This window comes from Octodon degus, unplaced genomic scaffold, assembly GCF_000260255.1.
Source record: "Octodon degus isolate 3935 unplaced genomic scaffold, OctDeg1.0 scaffold00065, whole genome shotgun sequence".
Taxonomy (NCBI): domain Eukaryota; kingdom Metazoa; phylum Chordata; class Mammalia; order Rodentia; family Octodontidae; genus Octodon; species Octodon degus.
The window spans coordinates 4,301,646-4,318,192 of NW_004524641.1; the positions used below are offsets into that span (position 1 = coordinate 4,301,646).

The window sequence follows — 16,547 nt, forward strand, 5'->3', positions numbered from 1 at the left end:
AAATATTACATTAAAACTACTATGCTCTTTGAAAATCATAGCTCTTTATAATATGAATATGTAACAAAAATAGAAAACATGAAAAATGTTTGCACACGAGGTAAGATGTCACAGGGATTAAAATATGATGAAAATGTTACTAAAATGTCTCCAGCCTTCTTCATCGGACCAGGTGCACCCCTTTTATTTCTGTCACACAACTATCATTATAGCCTGTGGGCCCACGTATCAGGGTGTTTGGAGACTGGTCTTGGGTTTTAGGAAGGAAAGACAGCTTTTGTTGTTACCCATGGTTTGAAATTCCCATACCTCACAAGAGGCAAGTGTCATCAAATGACCCTTTTTGACGTCCAGGGGCAGCAGAAGTCGGAGCACGCCTCGGCAGCATTTCCCCACCGGCACGATTGGGAACTGGCCTCTGCTAAGCTGTGGGATGTGACCTTACTCTGCTGCCGGCTGATGACAGGTGATCGGCGACTCTCGAGGTCGGCCCCTTCAGCCTCACTCTTCACTGCCCTTTGTTTTCTCCATCTTTCTCCTTTCACTGTAGCGGTCAGGGACTAGTGGGGTAGCGTCAGTTTTCTTCCTCCAGCGAGACTTGGCAGGACAAGGTTTAAAAGAAAAAGACCTGAAGGAAGACTAAAAACTGGTAACAGTAGCAGGCAAGGGCAGGGCACAAGGTACACTGTCCACTGGCCCCTGAGACCGCAGGCCGAGAACCCTCAGGCCGGACCCCGAGATCCCCGCCCCCAACCCGCTCCGCCGGGTCACGTGACAGGGAGCGGCGCGCGCCGGTTGCGTCGCTGATTGGTTGGTGGGGAGAGCGCGGGGTTTTATGGGAAGGAATTGGCTGGGCCCACGCTCCGTCGGTGGCCGCTGCTGCCTGCATCTGAGGCGGGCTGAACCGGCGGCCGAGCTGGGCAGGGGTGGACGCCGAGGCCGGGCTGCGCCTGCTTCGCACAGGTAGCGTGCTTAAGATGGAGGCAGTTGGGCGGGCTCATCAGAGAGGAGGCGCGCTGGGCTTTCCGCCCGGGACATACAAATACGCCCTGGGTTCCCTGTTGCCTCCCGGGGTTGTCCTCGCCGGGTGCCCAGTGGCCTAAGAGCTAGGCGGCGCCGGCCGGTGCGCCACCCTTTGATGTAGGCGCTCCCCTGCGGGCGCAGCCTCGTCCTCGGGTTTTCCCGGCACAGTGCCCGGGGGGCGGGGGGTTCTGGAGGGTTGGAGACCCCGGTCCGCCCCGCCGGGGCTTGTGGTTTCCCGGCACTGCCCTCCGAGACTCCCGGTGGCGCCCGGCCCACCCGTGTTGCGGGCAGGCAGAGGGTCCCTAACTAGCGCATCCCACGCTGACCTCCCCGCGCCGAGCGGCCCGGCGCGTCTCCTGTGTGTGCGCGTTTGCGGAGGCTCCACGAGTCGGAAAGCCAGGAAGGGACTGAAACTGTCAGTGTCATGCTGCTCGGCTCGCGTGTGGGCGTGGATTGTGCGCGCCGGGAGAAACTCTCGAGCTGGAGACGGCCGACGCGAGGGGCGGAGGGGGCGGGCGGAGATGGTAGGTGCAATGGGCGCGGCGGGAGGAGAGGCGCAGACCTGAGCCCTCAATGGGGTTCATTGTTTAAGGCTCTGATGGCTACACAGCGTTGGGAATGGTGAGCTCCGTTTTGCTGGTGGTGTTCTCAGAGTACCAAGCAAGATCTGTGACTCACAGTTTTCCATGTTCTGCTTCTTAGCTTCTAGTTTGTGGTACTTCGAGTCCACTATTTTCTCCTTACTCTGTGGCCTGTATATTTCAGCCTTGAAAACCTGATTCTATTCCACAACAGTGAGGTGGATGTGAGAGAGCTTAGTTTCAGACATGTTCAAGCTCTCAGGGAATGCTGCTTGTTCAACAACCTTGTCCTCCAACAGTTCCCATAGTGCCTTTTTCGGAGGGCCAAATTGAATCTAAATAGGTGTTCTTAAACAGGAGTGGTGTCTTTAAACCTAGAGTTTTAAGGTTTTCTGTCATCTGGTGAGATCTGTCCAGTAGTAATGTTAATAAATGTATACAATGTGCTATTAACATGAAAATATAAGAAAAAGAGGATACATGGCTGTCAAAAGGTATAATTTCATGTAGAAATTCTAATGCATCTTATCAATTAGTCACTTTTTCGATATTGTTTCAGAGTACAACTTTACTGATCATGGAAGGAAGCACTTTTTCACAATATATTAAAATTGCTTACTTTTCATCTATTTTTGCAGTAAATGTGATGTTTTGGGATATTTCAAAATTGCCTTTTCAGTTAGGTATTTAATAGAATTTTAGAACAAATCACTTTTAATCTTGTGTAGTGCAGTGTTATGGCGGGTAAGAATTCTACCACCAAACCATCAGTCAGTACAATGCAATGCAAGTGCTGTTGAGGGTGACTAAATAGTTTTTCTGGAACTTGATGTGCATAAAACTCAACTTTCCCAGCTGTTTTCCTTAGAGGCCTACGTGGCTATTTGAGTGAAGAGTATGTAAAGTATTTTGCTTTATCTTTCTCACTCTAGAATAACTGATAGCAGTATACTTTTATTAAAAATATAAATTAGTTTTTAAAATTTTTAAATTATGAAGTAGGTGTTTACAAGTTAGAAAGAAAGGTTTCATTTAAGTACCACATGTGTTTTCTGTAATAGAAATAATAATGGCTACAATTTATTAAATGCTACGTGTTGGATACTGTGCCAAGTGATAATTTCAATTAATCCATAGAACAGTTTTATGAAGTGAGTTTATTTTCATCATTTTACAGATGAGGCTTAGAGTTTAATTTGGCCAAGATCATATACTAGCTAATTTGTGGTTGAGTCGTATTTTTGAATCCAGACGTATTTTACTCTATTGTTCTAATGTGATTTAACATCAGCCAAAAATTAAAAAAATAAAATCCCCCCAAAATTTTTTTAGGATTTTAGATTCGGACTCCCAGACCTGAGTGTGATAGCAGTTAGAAAACATTCAAACAAAATGGTGGACATTATTGTTCATTGAAAAACACATTTATATGTAGCAAGCTGTTAAGATCATGTCAGATCCCATTGTGATACCAGAGTTTAAAGAGACTTGTTCATGTTCATGGCAGATTCTTGTGGACAAGCCACTTGAGGTTGAGCTATTTATCTACTCAAGGGCAAGCAGAGTTATTTATGCTTCAAAAGGAAGTGCCAAGGTTTCTATATATTTTCTAAGTATTTGAAAGAAAGTAGATATAGACTAGAAAATAGTAATGACCACAGAATTAAAAACAACGTGTACTTTAGTAATTATTATGTATTAGGCACTATAATAGTTCAGAAAATACTGTTATTTAAGCCTTTCAACATTTAAAAGGATTCCTCTTTTGCAAATGAAGTTGAGTAAAACAGAAACTAATTAACTTGTTTGTCCATAGTTTCTTAGTAAGTGATGGGCCACTGAAATTGGAATAAAGATGTTTGAATGGAAAGGAGCGACCAGTCGTTGAAAATAGAAATGTGAAATAAAATATTTTCATGTCTGTTGAAAAGTACTACCATGTGTGTATTATAGTAAATTTACTTCTTTAACAAATATCAGAATTTGATGGAAAAATTGTTGAAATAATTAAGGTTGACAGTTTGATTATGAGTATGAAAGCATGGATGTGGCTTTTTGGTTAGTATCATCTTAATGTTTTAAAGAATAAACTTGAAAATATAGTTCAGGAATCTTGAGGACTAAGTCACAATTTCATTAACATCAAAACAATTTTCCAAGGAAATACTAAGAATTAATTGTGATATTATGCATTACACTTACTTTTAAAAGTGATGTGCCGTAAAAGAAGTCCTGTATGTTCATAGTTCTGTTTCTAGCCAGAGCCATATGACTTTGCTGAATCATGTAGCTTCTCTCTAATGTAGATTTAAATATTCAGATTTACTCAGATAAAAGAATTGGGTTACATGCTACATTCATTGTACTGTCTTGTAACTCCCTCCCACTTCTTCTGTTAATAACTATTTGAGAGTATTAGAGAATCTTTCATATGTTTTATATATAAATATTGCATACTGGTCTGTATAAAGCAGACCAGTATGCCTCCTTTCTGAGACTAATGCCTCCTAAAGATGAAGTGCTGATTGAATGTTTGATTGTTATTGTTGTTGCCTATTGTTGTTCATTTCAGATACAAATTCATGGGCTGGGGATGTACCTCAGTGGTAGATAGAGTATCAAGCCCAGAACTGAACTGGGTTCAGTTCTTAGCACCACTCAAAGGAAATAACTTTAATCTTAGGGTGTGTTAGTTTTCTGTTAGTGATAAAATAATGAGGAAAGTGAATTTAAGGAAAGATAACTTGAATCATTTGTAGGAAAATGCAGCTTAAGACCATAATGTTAAGTGAAATAAATTAAACAATAAACTTAAATATCTGACTTAAATATCTGATAGTTTGTCTTACATGAGAAACTCAAGTTATAAATAAAGAGGAAAATAAAAGATAGATAAGAGGAAGTAAAGAGGTAGTTTTTTCTCACATGAGAAGAGGATCAGAGCACCAGCAGACTAAGCACCTACTTAGGCAAGCCAGCGACACACAGGTCCTGTCCCCGGGCGCCCTGAACTGGCCACCAAGACTTGGCATGGTGGCACACTCCTATAATCCCAGTGCTGGGGAGGCTAATGCAGGAGGCTCACTAGGAGTCCAAGCTTTGTAGTAAGACCCTGTACCAAGTACATGAAGAAGAAAGAAGAGGAAGAGGAAGAGGAAGAGGATCAGGAAATGGAGTGAAGTGGGAAGAGGAATGAAATGGGAGTTAAGATGTATTTATATGTGTTATTATCAACTATGCTCAAAGAATGTAAATGTTGTATGCTACAAACATGTACTAATAGAAAAAAAGGAAGAATTATTTAGGCTTCTGATTTTAGTTCATGGTTGACCAGTTCCATTGCTTTGGGCCTAAGGTGAGAAGGAACGAGGCAGAAGAGCATGGTGGAGCAAAGCGGGAGATTGTAGAAGTTCTGAAGCAGACAGTAAGGGAAAGAACCAGAGAGGACACAGTCAGGGATAAGATAATAGTTCTTCAGACCATGTCCCCCTGACCCACTTTCTTCAACTAGACCTACATCTTAAGTTTTCATTATCTTCCGGTAATAACATCAGATGATCTCATCAATGAAGTAATCTGTTGGTGAAGTTAAAGCCTTCATGATTTGGTTATCTTCTGAAGGTTCCACCTCTGAGTGTATGAGACTTTGGAAGGCATTTTAGATCCAAATCACAACACAGGCTATGACGGCTATGAACTTGATTAGAGGGCTATAATTAAAGACCAAAATATGTAGATCAGCTATGATAGTGGAATGATGTATAGTTTGAGAATTTCAAGTAGTTCATTTGAATCCTTCCCCTATTAGTATATTAGTTTTATATACAGTGTAGTTTATTAGTTTTTAATATATTAGTTTTAAAGTGTACTTTTACCATTTCAACTAAATAAAAATTTATGTAATTACTGAGTGAAAATGGATTTTGAAAGTATAATTGCTGAATATTATAAATAATTTGAATCATGGAAAAAAAAAGAAGTGGATATAAAAAAGGAAGTGGATATATAGCTATCTGAAGTGAAAGTCAACTAGCTTGAGGAACTTAGACAAAATGTCATAAAGAAATGTTTATTTGGAATGTTGACTAATATTTGCTAATAGGGCCAGAACTCCAAAGAAAGAGCAGTTTAAGGCCATGTTTCTTGTTATGTGCTACTGGACAGGTCACTAAACTTCTTGACTTAGTTTTTTTTTTTTTTTTTTTAAATCTGTAAGGTAGTAATACTAAAAGCTATCTTGTGAGAAAGTGTTGCTGTTATTCTAATTTATAGAAAAAAATTAAGGCCCAGTATTATTAAATGATTGCTCAAGGTCACAGGCAGCCTTGTAACCCTTATATTCTTATTCAGAATCTAATTGGTTTTCTCTGATTACTTGTAAAGTGTTGCTATTCTAAATACTGTAAAACACTTAATTTTAGGTAATTAGTTTAGTTAGGAATCAGCTGAATAATAGAAATGGTTTTATTTAGGTATGTAGTCTGAAAATATAGCAATACTTTCGTTAAAAGAATGCAGGAGACCTTTAAGAAACAAAATCACTTAAGTTTTGGCTAGATTTCTAAAATACCTTGTTTTTTAAAGACTTTCTAGCAGTATTTCTACTTTTAAATATGTTCTCCCTTTGAAGAAAGGTTTTGGCAAAGGTGAAGTTGATCCCAATGATTATCTGAATTCAAAGTTATGTATATGGAGGTCAAAGAAATTAACATATTACAGTATTTTTAGATAGTAATGCAGCATCTAAGATTTATAGTGAGTATGCTGTGTGTTTAACTTAAAATTTAAAAAAATATTTGCTTTATTTCTAGTGTGGCTTCCTTTGGACAACTGATGATATTTATCATTGTGCCACGTTTCTACAAATAAAAGATGGGTGGATTATTTTCTCGATGGAGAGTAAGTTACTTTACTGCTAGTTCATAAAGTTTTAATGGCTATTTGTAAAAGTCTTCTTTGCGGTGTAACCTTCAGTTGTAGCTTGATGTTATCCATTTAATTTCTTTTAATTGTGTTTCATTTTTCTGTTCTGAATTTTTTTATTTTGGACTTTATCTTAGCAGTTCTGTAAGTGCTTAATGTCACTTTGACTTCGGAATTATTTTTGTTCTATATACTTATATGTAAAAGTAATTATCTTGTTTTCATCTCATAACTACCTAAATTTTGAACTTACTTTTAAAAGGTGGTTGAAATTAAGTATTCTATATCATTCTTATATTTTTTACATACTATGTTTTTACTTAATGCTTGCCACATATATTTAATAAAATCACACTAAATATGCTTTTAGGAATTATATATTAAACAAAATTAAAAATGTTATTTGATTTTATTGAATAAGCCTTAGGAAATGAATCTCAAATTTAGAGCTAATAAATATAAATTATCCTCTGTAATATTGAAGGACATAATATAGTCTAGGATAGATTGCTTATTTTTTGACTTATTAGCAATACTTTCTGTGTAATTTAGTTTTTGAATATTGGTAGACAGTCCATGTTTTGACATCTTCCCTTTTGTTTTTCTTTTCAAATTGACAGATAAAATCATACCTTATATATTTGTTGCATACAATATGGTGCTTTGAAGTGTATACGCATTGTGGAATGATTAGCTAAAATATACTTTACCTCATATGGTTATTATTTTTGTGGTGAGAATGCTTAATGTCTACTCACTATTTTTCAAGAATACAACAGCTCATTATTGACTATAGTCTTTATGTTGTGTACTAGTCTCTATTCCTTCATCATTTTGTAGTCTTTGATCTCTAATTCAACATCCCATCAGTGTCCTCCCTCAGGTTCCCTAGATTCTATTTCCTATTTCTATAAAATCAACTCATTTCTTTCACCTATAAATGAGATGCCCTTCTTTAAAATCTATGGCAGTTTTGTCTGAGGATCATATTTATCTCTTTCCTGTCCTATTAAGTTGAACCATATGAAATTACCAATATTCTGCTTTGACTTATAAAATGGTAATTTCATATGGCTCAACTTAATTTTTAACAGTTTTTTTAGAAAATCATGAGTGGATATTAGTTATTCTTTTGGATTATTGAATTGGTAAATATTTTCTTGAGTATTATTTGGCCATTTGATTTATATGCTAGATGGTATAAAGTCTTTGGTAAATAAACTGCCATAATGAAGTATTATATATACTTTAGGAATTCACAGTGAGAGTAACTCATTGATTTTGCCTTCCTTAGTCCCAAGTGAACTTTGCACAATACTGTTTCAGGCCATCTTAGTTTGTAGATATTTAAGTATGTGAATTATTTGTTTGTTGTGCTGGGAATGGAACCCAATGCCTCATGAAGGCCAGGCACATGTACTGCCACTGAGCCACATCCCCAAACCAACTAGTAATTGAACTCTCTTGAGTAAATTTTTGTTGGAGGAAAGTTTGTTTCTCTATATAATGGTATGTTCTGTTGAAGTTAGAAATAGCAAAAGTTGAGTTACCAGAGTAGAAATTTCTTCTTGGATTAAAAAGAAATTAAGTAGAAAAAGGCTTGGGGCTGGGGAGATAGCTCAGTAGAGCAAGTGCTTGCCTGCCAAGCACAAGGTCTCGAGTTCAATCCCCAGTACCACAAAACAAAGTTATGTAGTTTTATTTATATTTTTTCATTTAAATACATCTTAATTATGAATAAATGTGAATATATATAGTTTGACAATATTTGACAAAAAGTAATTCAGAAATAGGAATTTTTTTTGGTTTATATAACCTAAGTGTTCTTAAGTTTGCAATAACAGGGTTTAATGCTGTTTCTAATTTTTATTTCTGTAACAGACAAAGCCTTCAACTGTAGAAGTTCTAGAAAGTATAGACAAGGTATGTTCTTCAGCTTGGAGGTGTTTTAATTCATTTTAGCTATTAAGTAAATATTATTTTATATCCTAATACTATTTTGGAGCCCAGATCTCCTGAGGGAATTTAGAGATGATACAGAATAAGCCTATGAATTGTGTTACATGATATCAAGAAAAAATATCTTAAGTCTATCAATAATTTAATAAGTCCTATATCAAGTGATAGGAACCTGTTAGAATGAATTTTTTTTTTTTTTTTTGTGGAACCGGGGATTGAACTCAGCCCTTGTGCTTGCCAGGAAAGTGCTTATTCCACTGAGCCATCTCCCCAGCCCCATGAAATTGTATCTATAGCCTGGTGTAAATCAATATTGTGAGATTGGTTAAAGCTTACAAAATATTAATAGCTTTGTATTTTTTCATTATGAAAATGATCATTCCCTCGGAGTACTAGGAGTAGTAAGTAGATGAAAGAATGTAGTGTTTGCTAATGTTTTGTTATTAATTTTTTTGTTGCTAGATTTTTAAAGATTTCATATATGAGAATCCTTGCTTGTTTGACTCAACCAGTATATATTGATGCCAGTTTTATTCCTCTAGTCTTTGCCAGTTTGATAGATTAAAAATAGTATTCAATTTTTCTCTTTAAAAAGTGATTTGTTACAATATTATAAATTTTGTAATGTCATTTTTAGTTTTTCATAGTTTTATTTTAAAATATTAGATTTAAAGTATATTTTAAAATAAATTTATTTCATTGAATTTAAACAATATTTTCTATATTGCCTTTTTATCATGTTAAAATTTTTTAACATTTTAATGTTTTCAATGAACTTTGAAATTTAGTAATATGGAATAATTTTTTCTTAACAGGAAATTCAAGCATTGGAAGAATTTAGGGAAAAAAATCAGCGATTACAAAAATTATGGGTTGGAAGATTAATTCTTTATTCCTCAGTTCTCTACCTGTTCACATGCTTAATTGTATACTTGTGGTATCTTCCTGATGAATTTACTGCAAGGCTTGCCATGACACTCCCATTTTTTGCCTTTCCACTGATGTAAGTGCATTGTTCTTTTTGTTTATCTTTCCTTTTCCTGATCAGATAGTTTTAATGTATTTAGTCTCATTTTAGTATAAAGTACTAATATCTCTGAATAAATTTGGATTACTTTTGCAGTTTGAAATAGAAAAATGATTCTAAAGCTTTATTTATAATCCAACATACCTGAGAGATATTAATTAGGCTTATTAATATTAATGCTTATATTTGACTATATTCTGTGATTCTCTGATAGCCATGATTCTCTAGAGGCTTTGGGCAAGGAACTGGGGAATAGTGATGCCTTTGAAAGGGTTTATAAAATGACAGTCTCACAAGTGACTGAATGTATTCTATTCATCTCAACTTTTTTTTTTAGTCATTGCTGTGGGGCTGTTGAACTTTAGGTATTTTATAGTCTAGCACTTTATAGGAGGTATGGCTATCACTGAGAATTTTGAGAGAGAACTGAATAAAAAGTTTGCTAATTCATCATATACTTATGAGGACCAATTGTGGAGACATTGGATTATAATGGTACACAAAAATACAGATCTCTGACTATAAATCTTAGAATGCATATTTTGTCATAAGTGATGAATGCTATGAAAGAGAAGTTAAATTCTATAGGAGCAGTTAGCAGGGGACTTAACCTAATGTGACATGGGGATAGAGGCCAAGGAAGGTCCTTGGTTTTAGTTTCTATTGCTGCCACAAATTGAGCAGCTTAGAGTAATACCCTTTTATTAGTGTTCTGTAGGTCAGAAATGGAGGTGGCTTGAGTGGGTCTCTGCTGAGACTCTCACAAGCCTGTCAAGGTATCAGCTGATATGTGGTCTTACCTAGAATCTCTAGGGACAGAATCTGCTTCCAGGTCCATTCAGATTGTTGGCCTCCTTATACTACATCTTTTCTACTGTTTTGTCCTTAGCTAGTAAAAAGCTTTGCTATTAAGAGCACAAGTGATTATATTTGAGCCACCAGGATAATCTAGGACAATCTCCCTATCTTAAAATCAACTAAAAATAACCTTAATTACTGTGTGAATATATAACTCAAGGATGGAAATATTTGGGATGAGGGGAAGGTATTGTTAGAATTTTGCATACTTCAGACCCCTAGAGGAACTGATGTTTGCGGGTTAGGATAAGTATAAAGTTCTAGGGTCTGAAGCATAGGTATGAGTTCTTGGATGGTGTGACTTGGTGGATAGAGTGTCTTAGGCCAGAGAGACAATGTACTTAACAGCTCTGAGGTAGGCAGTCATGGCACACCTTTTATAGCTTTCAATGATGAAAACACCTTGCCTTGGCACGTGCGCTGTATGTTTGGTACCACTGGCTAAAGCACGGTAGGTTTAAAGACTTGAAAGAAAAAACAAAATCTGGATTCTAGAGAAAAGGCAGGTAGCTAGCCAAATGATATTTCATGTGGGCCCTGTAATTTGTGTAGTTCATGAGGACATTAGGCCTTAAGATTGTGGGAAAGATACTGTAGCCACTGAGGGTATTGCATTGAGAATAAATTAGAGAACAGTGGGAAATTAAAAGGTTATTATTATTATTATTTTTTGGATACCAGAAATCAAAGTCTTGTGCCACTGAGCTATATATAGCTCTGGCCGTAAAAGGTTATTGTAGGGTTTTTTTTTTTTTTGTGTGGTACCAGGGATTGAACTCAGGACCCTGTGCTTGCCAGGCAGGCACTTATTCTACTGAGCCATCTCCCCGGCCTGTAGGTTGTTATAGTTGATGAGAAAGAAGGTGATTTGTATTTAAGTGGTGAGATTAAAGGAGATGGATTGAATGAAATAGATGGAATGAAGAGATTTAGAAGATAGAATTAAGGCAATATGGAGATTTTTAGTGGTTGATTGGATATGGTATGAGAGGAAAGAATCATATATCAAATATAAAACTCAAATTTATGGCTTGAGAAATTTGGTTGGTGGTAACGTTCTTCATGTACTTAGATATATAGGTTTTTTTATTTTTTTATTTTTATTTTTTTTTCCAGAACCGAGGATTGAACTCAGGCTCTTGCGCTTGCAAGGCGAGCACTTGTTCTATTGAGCTATCTCCCTGGCCTCCTAAAAAGGTTTTTTTTTTTTTTTTGATTCGTGTACTTAGAGAACAATGTGAAAAGGCACAGATTTGGTGACCCTACTGGGATTATTTTCCAGTTATCTGACATATACCTGGTTGGTTAACTATGAGTATGAAGCTTAGGAGAGAAATTTGGATGGATATGTAAATTTGATATTAGATAACTTATAGATGTTGATTGAAGCTTTGTTTCTCTTTTTTTTGGGCCAGTTCAGCCTGCCCTGAGGGTGCAGCTGATGCCACATGTGATGCCAGTAATCAAACCGTTGTCCTCTGTGTCTGCTTAAGCTTGCCTAAGCAGGTGCTTTAGACTGCTGAGCTATCTCGTTGGCTCAAAGCTGTCATCTTTTAACTCACTAAATATGAGACATTGACAGTTTGTTAGGTATTGGGTTAGTCCCTAGTAATGGAGAAAGTAGTAATAAAGACTTTTGCTTTCATGGAGCTTACATTCTACTAGAGTTGGAAAAACAAAAATAGCAACAAGTAAAACAAAGAAATAGTAATTTAGAAAGAGATAAGTGTGATGAAGAAAATAAAGTGATTTGAAAGAAATAGATTATTAGGATTGTTCTGGAAGATTTCTTGAGGAAGTGGCATTTGAATTGAGAATGATAGGATGAGGAAGAACCAGTCAGCAAAAGCTGTTATTTACAAAGGGTATAAGTCTAGGAGTTGAGGGAACAGAGATCAGAAAATGCACAGGCTGATACCAGAAGAGAATATGATTTATTCATGGAGCAAAAAAGAGCCAGCCACATATTTGGAAGGTGTGATGGAGTGGAAAAGTAATAGGTAGTAAGTATGTAGAATCAGGCAAGGCCTAGATCATAGAGGGTCAGGGCTAGTGATTTGATTTTTATTTTATATGAAATGAAAAGCTGGTAGAGTAGAAGATGATTTTGATGAAATTTAAGTTAGGAAGCACATATATACTTTCATGTGGAGATTGGGTAAGGGGGAACAAGAGTAGAAATGGAATCTGTTATACAAGTTCAATCTAGGCCAGGGAGATAGCTCAGCAGTATAAACACCTGCCTTCCAAGTGTAAGGACCCAGGTTTGATTCCTGATACCACTTGCCATGCTGACCCCAGAACCCTGGGCTTGCCATGCCAGCCACTGAAACTGGGCATAGTGGCGCACACTTATAATCTCAGTGCTGGGGAGGCTGAAACAGGAGGATCACTATGAGTCCAAGCTGCACAGTGAGACTCTGTACCACATAAATAAATGAATTTAAAAAAAAAAGTTCAATCTAAAGGTAAGGATCAATTGGATTACCTAGTAACACTGGAAGTGAACAGATGACTTGGAAAATTTTGAAGGAAAAATTGGTTGATACTAAAAAAGGAGAAAGAAAGGAAGAAATCAAAGGATATTTGGTTTGAGATTTGGTGGAGATAGCTTTTTCTTTGGGACTACTATAGCAAAATCATGTTTTTAGTCTATAGTGTGGGGTATATTTTCAAATTGGAATTTCTGAAATTTATAAAATTTCAACTGTATATTTTTTTAACAGACATTTGTATTTTCAGGCTCCGAAGTTGAAATTGAGTTTATGAGTAATATTGCATATTCCCCTCCCCTTGCTTTTCTGAGCACTCAGGGTTAAATTAGGGTCTCATACATGCTTGGCAAGTGCTGTACCACTAAACTACACCAATACCCTTTCTGGTAGTTTATTTTTCTTCTACTTAGAAGTCTTTTAGAAAGCTTTTTATCTGTTTATGCCAGGTGTAGAATTATATTTCATAGTTCTGATCCTTTCATTTCTATCCTATTTTTCATAACAAAGAAATAAATAAAAAAGGAATAAGAAGAGCCAGCGAGATAGCTCAGCGGACTAAAGTGCCTACTTAGGCAAGCTCAGGGACTGCAGTTTGATCCCTGGCACCACATGCCATGCCAGCCCCACCCCCAGGGCATGCTGAGCGACCAGAGTCTGGGTGTGGTGGCACATGCCTGTAATCCTAGCGCTGGGGAGGTTAAAAGCAGGAGGATCACCATGGGTTCAAGCTGCATAGTGAGGCACTGCAACAACCAAATACATTAAAAGTAAAATAAAGTAAAATAAAAATAAAAGGAGTAAGTATGAGATGTCTAGATGATTAAAATCTCTTTAAATATTTAAATTCCCCATGATATCTATTTATGTATAGAAATTGATATTCTGGTTATAAAGAATTTATATCTAAGCTACTCATGGTGATATACACCTATAATTTCAGCACTTTGCTGAGTTTACACACCTATAATATTTACACTTTCAATATTTACACTTTCAATAAGGCAGGAGTATCACAGATTGAAGCCCAGCATGGGCAATTTAGTGTGAGACAGTGCCTTAAAATAAAAAAATAAAAAATAATAGCTGGGGATATAATTCAGTAAGAAGACCCTGTGTTTTCAATCACCAGTGTCTGTCTGTCTGTCTGTCTCTCTCTCTCTCTCACACATGCATGTGCGCGCGCACACACACACACACAAATTTACAAAAGTATATTTGATAGGCAGCTGTTCTGTAACTTAGCTATACTGTAGCCCTAATTGTTTTTTTTTTTCTGTTTTTTTTTTCTTTTTTCTTTTCCATAATTTTATTGAGAAACAAATAGCAATGAGACAGTTTCAAACCAAATTGGTAGGACAGTTTCAACAATCAACACATTGCATACATTCTTCCCAGTGGTTAATTGCTGTACAAGATGCGGACTTGACATCCCATTCACAAACACCACTAGAACAAATCCCTCTATTCATTAAGAAAATGTAACTATATATCTATCCTAACCACCCTGAATACACAGATACAAAATGAACATTCATCTGTATACCCTTTTTTTGTTAAGTTCCATCATTTAAATATTTTTTTCCATCATTTAAATATTATAGGTGTGTAAACTCAGCAAAATATTCTAAAAGAGTTCAGTAGTCCATAATAGTATTGGGTCTTCCTCTTCACTGGCAATGTCAGAAATTGTTGACCCGAGTCCCCTACAGCTCAACGTAACAGCATGGTTTTACTTCCTATATTTTGTCTTCATACTTTTCTACTGGATGGTTAAGACCAAGGTAAAGCAGGACCTATACAACAAGAGTTGTAGCTTTTGGGTCTGATAAGGTCAGTGAAATCCCCTCAGGATTTATCCTGAGATCCTATACCTCAGATTGTAGAACCTTTGTCAGTGTCAGCCATGTGGATGAGTCATGGCCATTGCTTGGCCAATGTGCTCTCTGTGAAAGCCTGAGAGAATGTTTTCTCTCCTTGTGACTCTCCTTAGGCACACTCTACATCATCGGTTACTTTCCTCTTTGGCCCCATAATCTCCTTGATCAGAAAATTTGGGACACTACCGAGTTACATGATGTAACAGTACAAGTTCTCATATGTCCTGAGTCTTAATTAACCTTGGAAGGCTAGGGCTAAAATGTTGGCTTTCCTTGCAGCCCTCCTTTTTCTCTAATTTTGGTCTGCAAACTTAGGTTGTTAACCATCCAGAAGTCAAGCTTGTTATTACCATACAACCTAGGTTGTTAGGGATTTTATAGTGCTGCCTAGTTGTTTTTTAAAGTAGATAACTTTGTTTCTTTAAAAATATAGTTTTGTTTCAGTTGTATGTTGGTATTTTGAAGATGAAGTTTTTTAAACCTATGTCTCTGTTGTGTGTCATATCCTTCTAGTATTTCTTTTTTCTTTTTTCTTTTTTCTGGAACCGCGGATTGAACTCATGCCCTTGCACTTGCCAGGAAAGCACTTATTCCACTGAGCCATCTCCCCAGCCCCTCTAGTATTTATTGACTTAATTCTTTGTCTATTCACCTTTGTGACCTCATTGTCAGCTGTTGTAGCTTGTATTTCAGTGAGCTCTTCACTTTTAGAAATAATCCAGTTATCCAACAAAGAATGGACTTGTCCTTCTGATTGGTGACAATCAAAAAAAGTAAAACCATGAAATCAAATACAACAGTTTGAAAGTGGAGTTTGTGTTAAGTAGATGTTCCATAGGACATTTTCTTTTGTGTGTATTATGATTGCCAAAGCTTATCACTTATTTCTAGACATTTTTCCTTTGGAAACAATTTTTTTTGCGGTACCGGGGATTGAACTTGGGACCCTGCACTTGCCAGGCAAGCACTTGTTCTACTGAGTTGTCCCCCTGGCCCTGGAAACAGTTTTGAGGGTGAGTTTAGCCCTATTTAAATGGTGTTGGAGGCAGATGTAATAAAGCCTGTTTTTTACTCCTCACAGTTTACATTGATTGTATGACTTAGAAAAAAAATCTGCTCTGTGTATGTGACAGACAGCATTCTCTGCATTCCCATTTCCAAAACAATTTTTCTAGCGAGGTAATGAGCTAATGAATTAGAACTGAGCATGTGTTAAATGAATCCCTCCTATTCTCAAATTGTAGAATATCTACATTCCAACTTAAGGTACTTTGAGCTTTTACTATCTCTTCTTCTTAGTATGTAATATGGAAGAACTTGACATGATTCCATTGTTGTTTTTTATTTTTCAGGTTCAATGATACATTTATATTTATCTGATCTTTTTCAACTCTACCTACAGTTAAATTTTAATCTAAATGCCAAATTTATTTCATTTGTCATTAATTAGGCACAAAAGTAGGGAAAGATTTGAGTTACACTTGCAATTTTATACTTCTGTGTTATGCTGTCAGATATGCATTACTTCAGGAAATGGTTCATTTTGAATGATCATTAAATTGCATCTCAAACAATAGCTTTTTCTTCTTAAGCAGTTCAGGGGACCAAACCCAGCGCCTTACTCATGTTAGGCAAGCATTGTATCACTGAGCCACATCCTTAGCGTATTCTACCATTAACTTTATAAGCAGTTTTACAGACTTTTGTTTTTAAACAACTTATTTGTAGAAATTACAACTAACTTTCTTTCTTTCTTTCTTTCTTTCTTTCTTTCTTTCTTTCTTTCTTTCTTTCTTTCTTTCTT

The 16,547-nt window shown here is 36.6% G+C and overlaps 1 protein-coding gene across 5 annotated transcripts in view; it reads left to right on the forward strand.

Annotated features, from left to right (window-relative positions):
- The first annotated feature begins 381 nt into the window (after positions 1–381).
- Lnpk (lunapark, ER junction formation factor) overlaps positions 382–16,547 on the forward strand; it is a 90,083-nt gene continuing 73,917 nt past the window's right edge. For 4 of the 5 annotated variants that reach the window (XM_004634735.3, XM_023719213.1, XM_023719215.1 and 1 more), the window contains exons 1-4: positions 861–963; positions 6,416–6,503; positions 8,409–8,450; positions 9,302–9,489. In XM_004634735.3, coding sequence (XP_004634792.1) covers positions 6,477–6,503; positions 8,409–8,450; positions 9,302–9,489 — 257 coding nt within the window. In that variant the 5' untranslated portion in view covers positions 861–963; positions 6,416–6,476. Of the gene's footprint in view, positions 467–860; positions 964–6,415; positions 6,504–8,408; positions 8,451–9,301; positions 9,490–16,547 lie in introns of those variants that run through there. The other variant, XM_023719214.1, reaches the window with a different exon arrangement.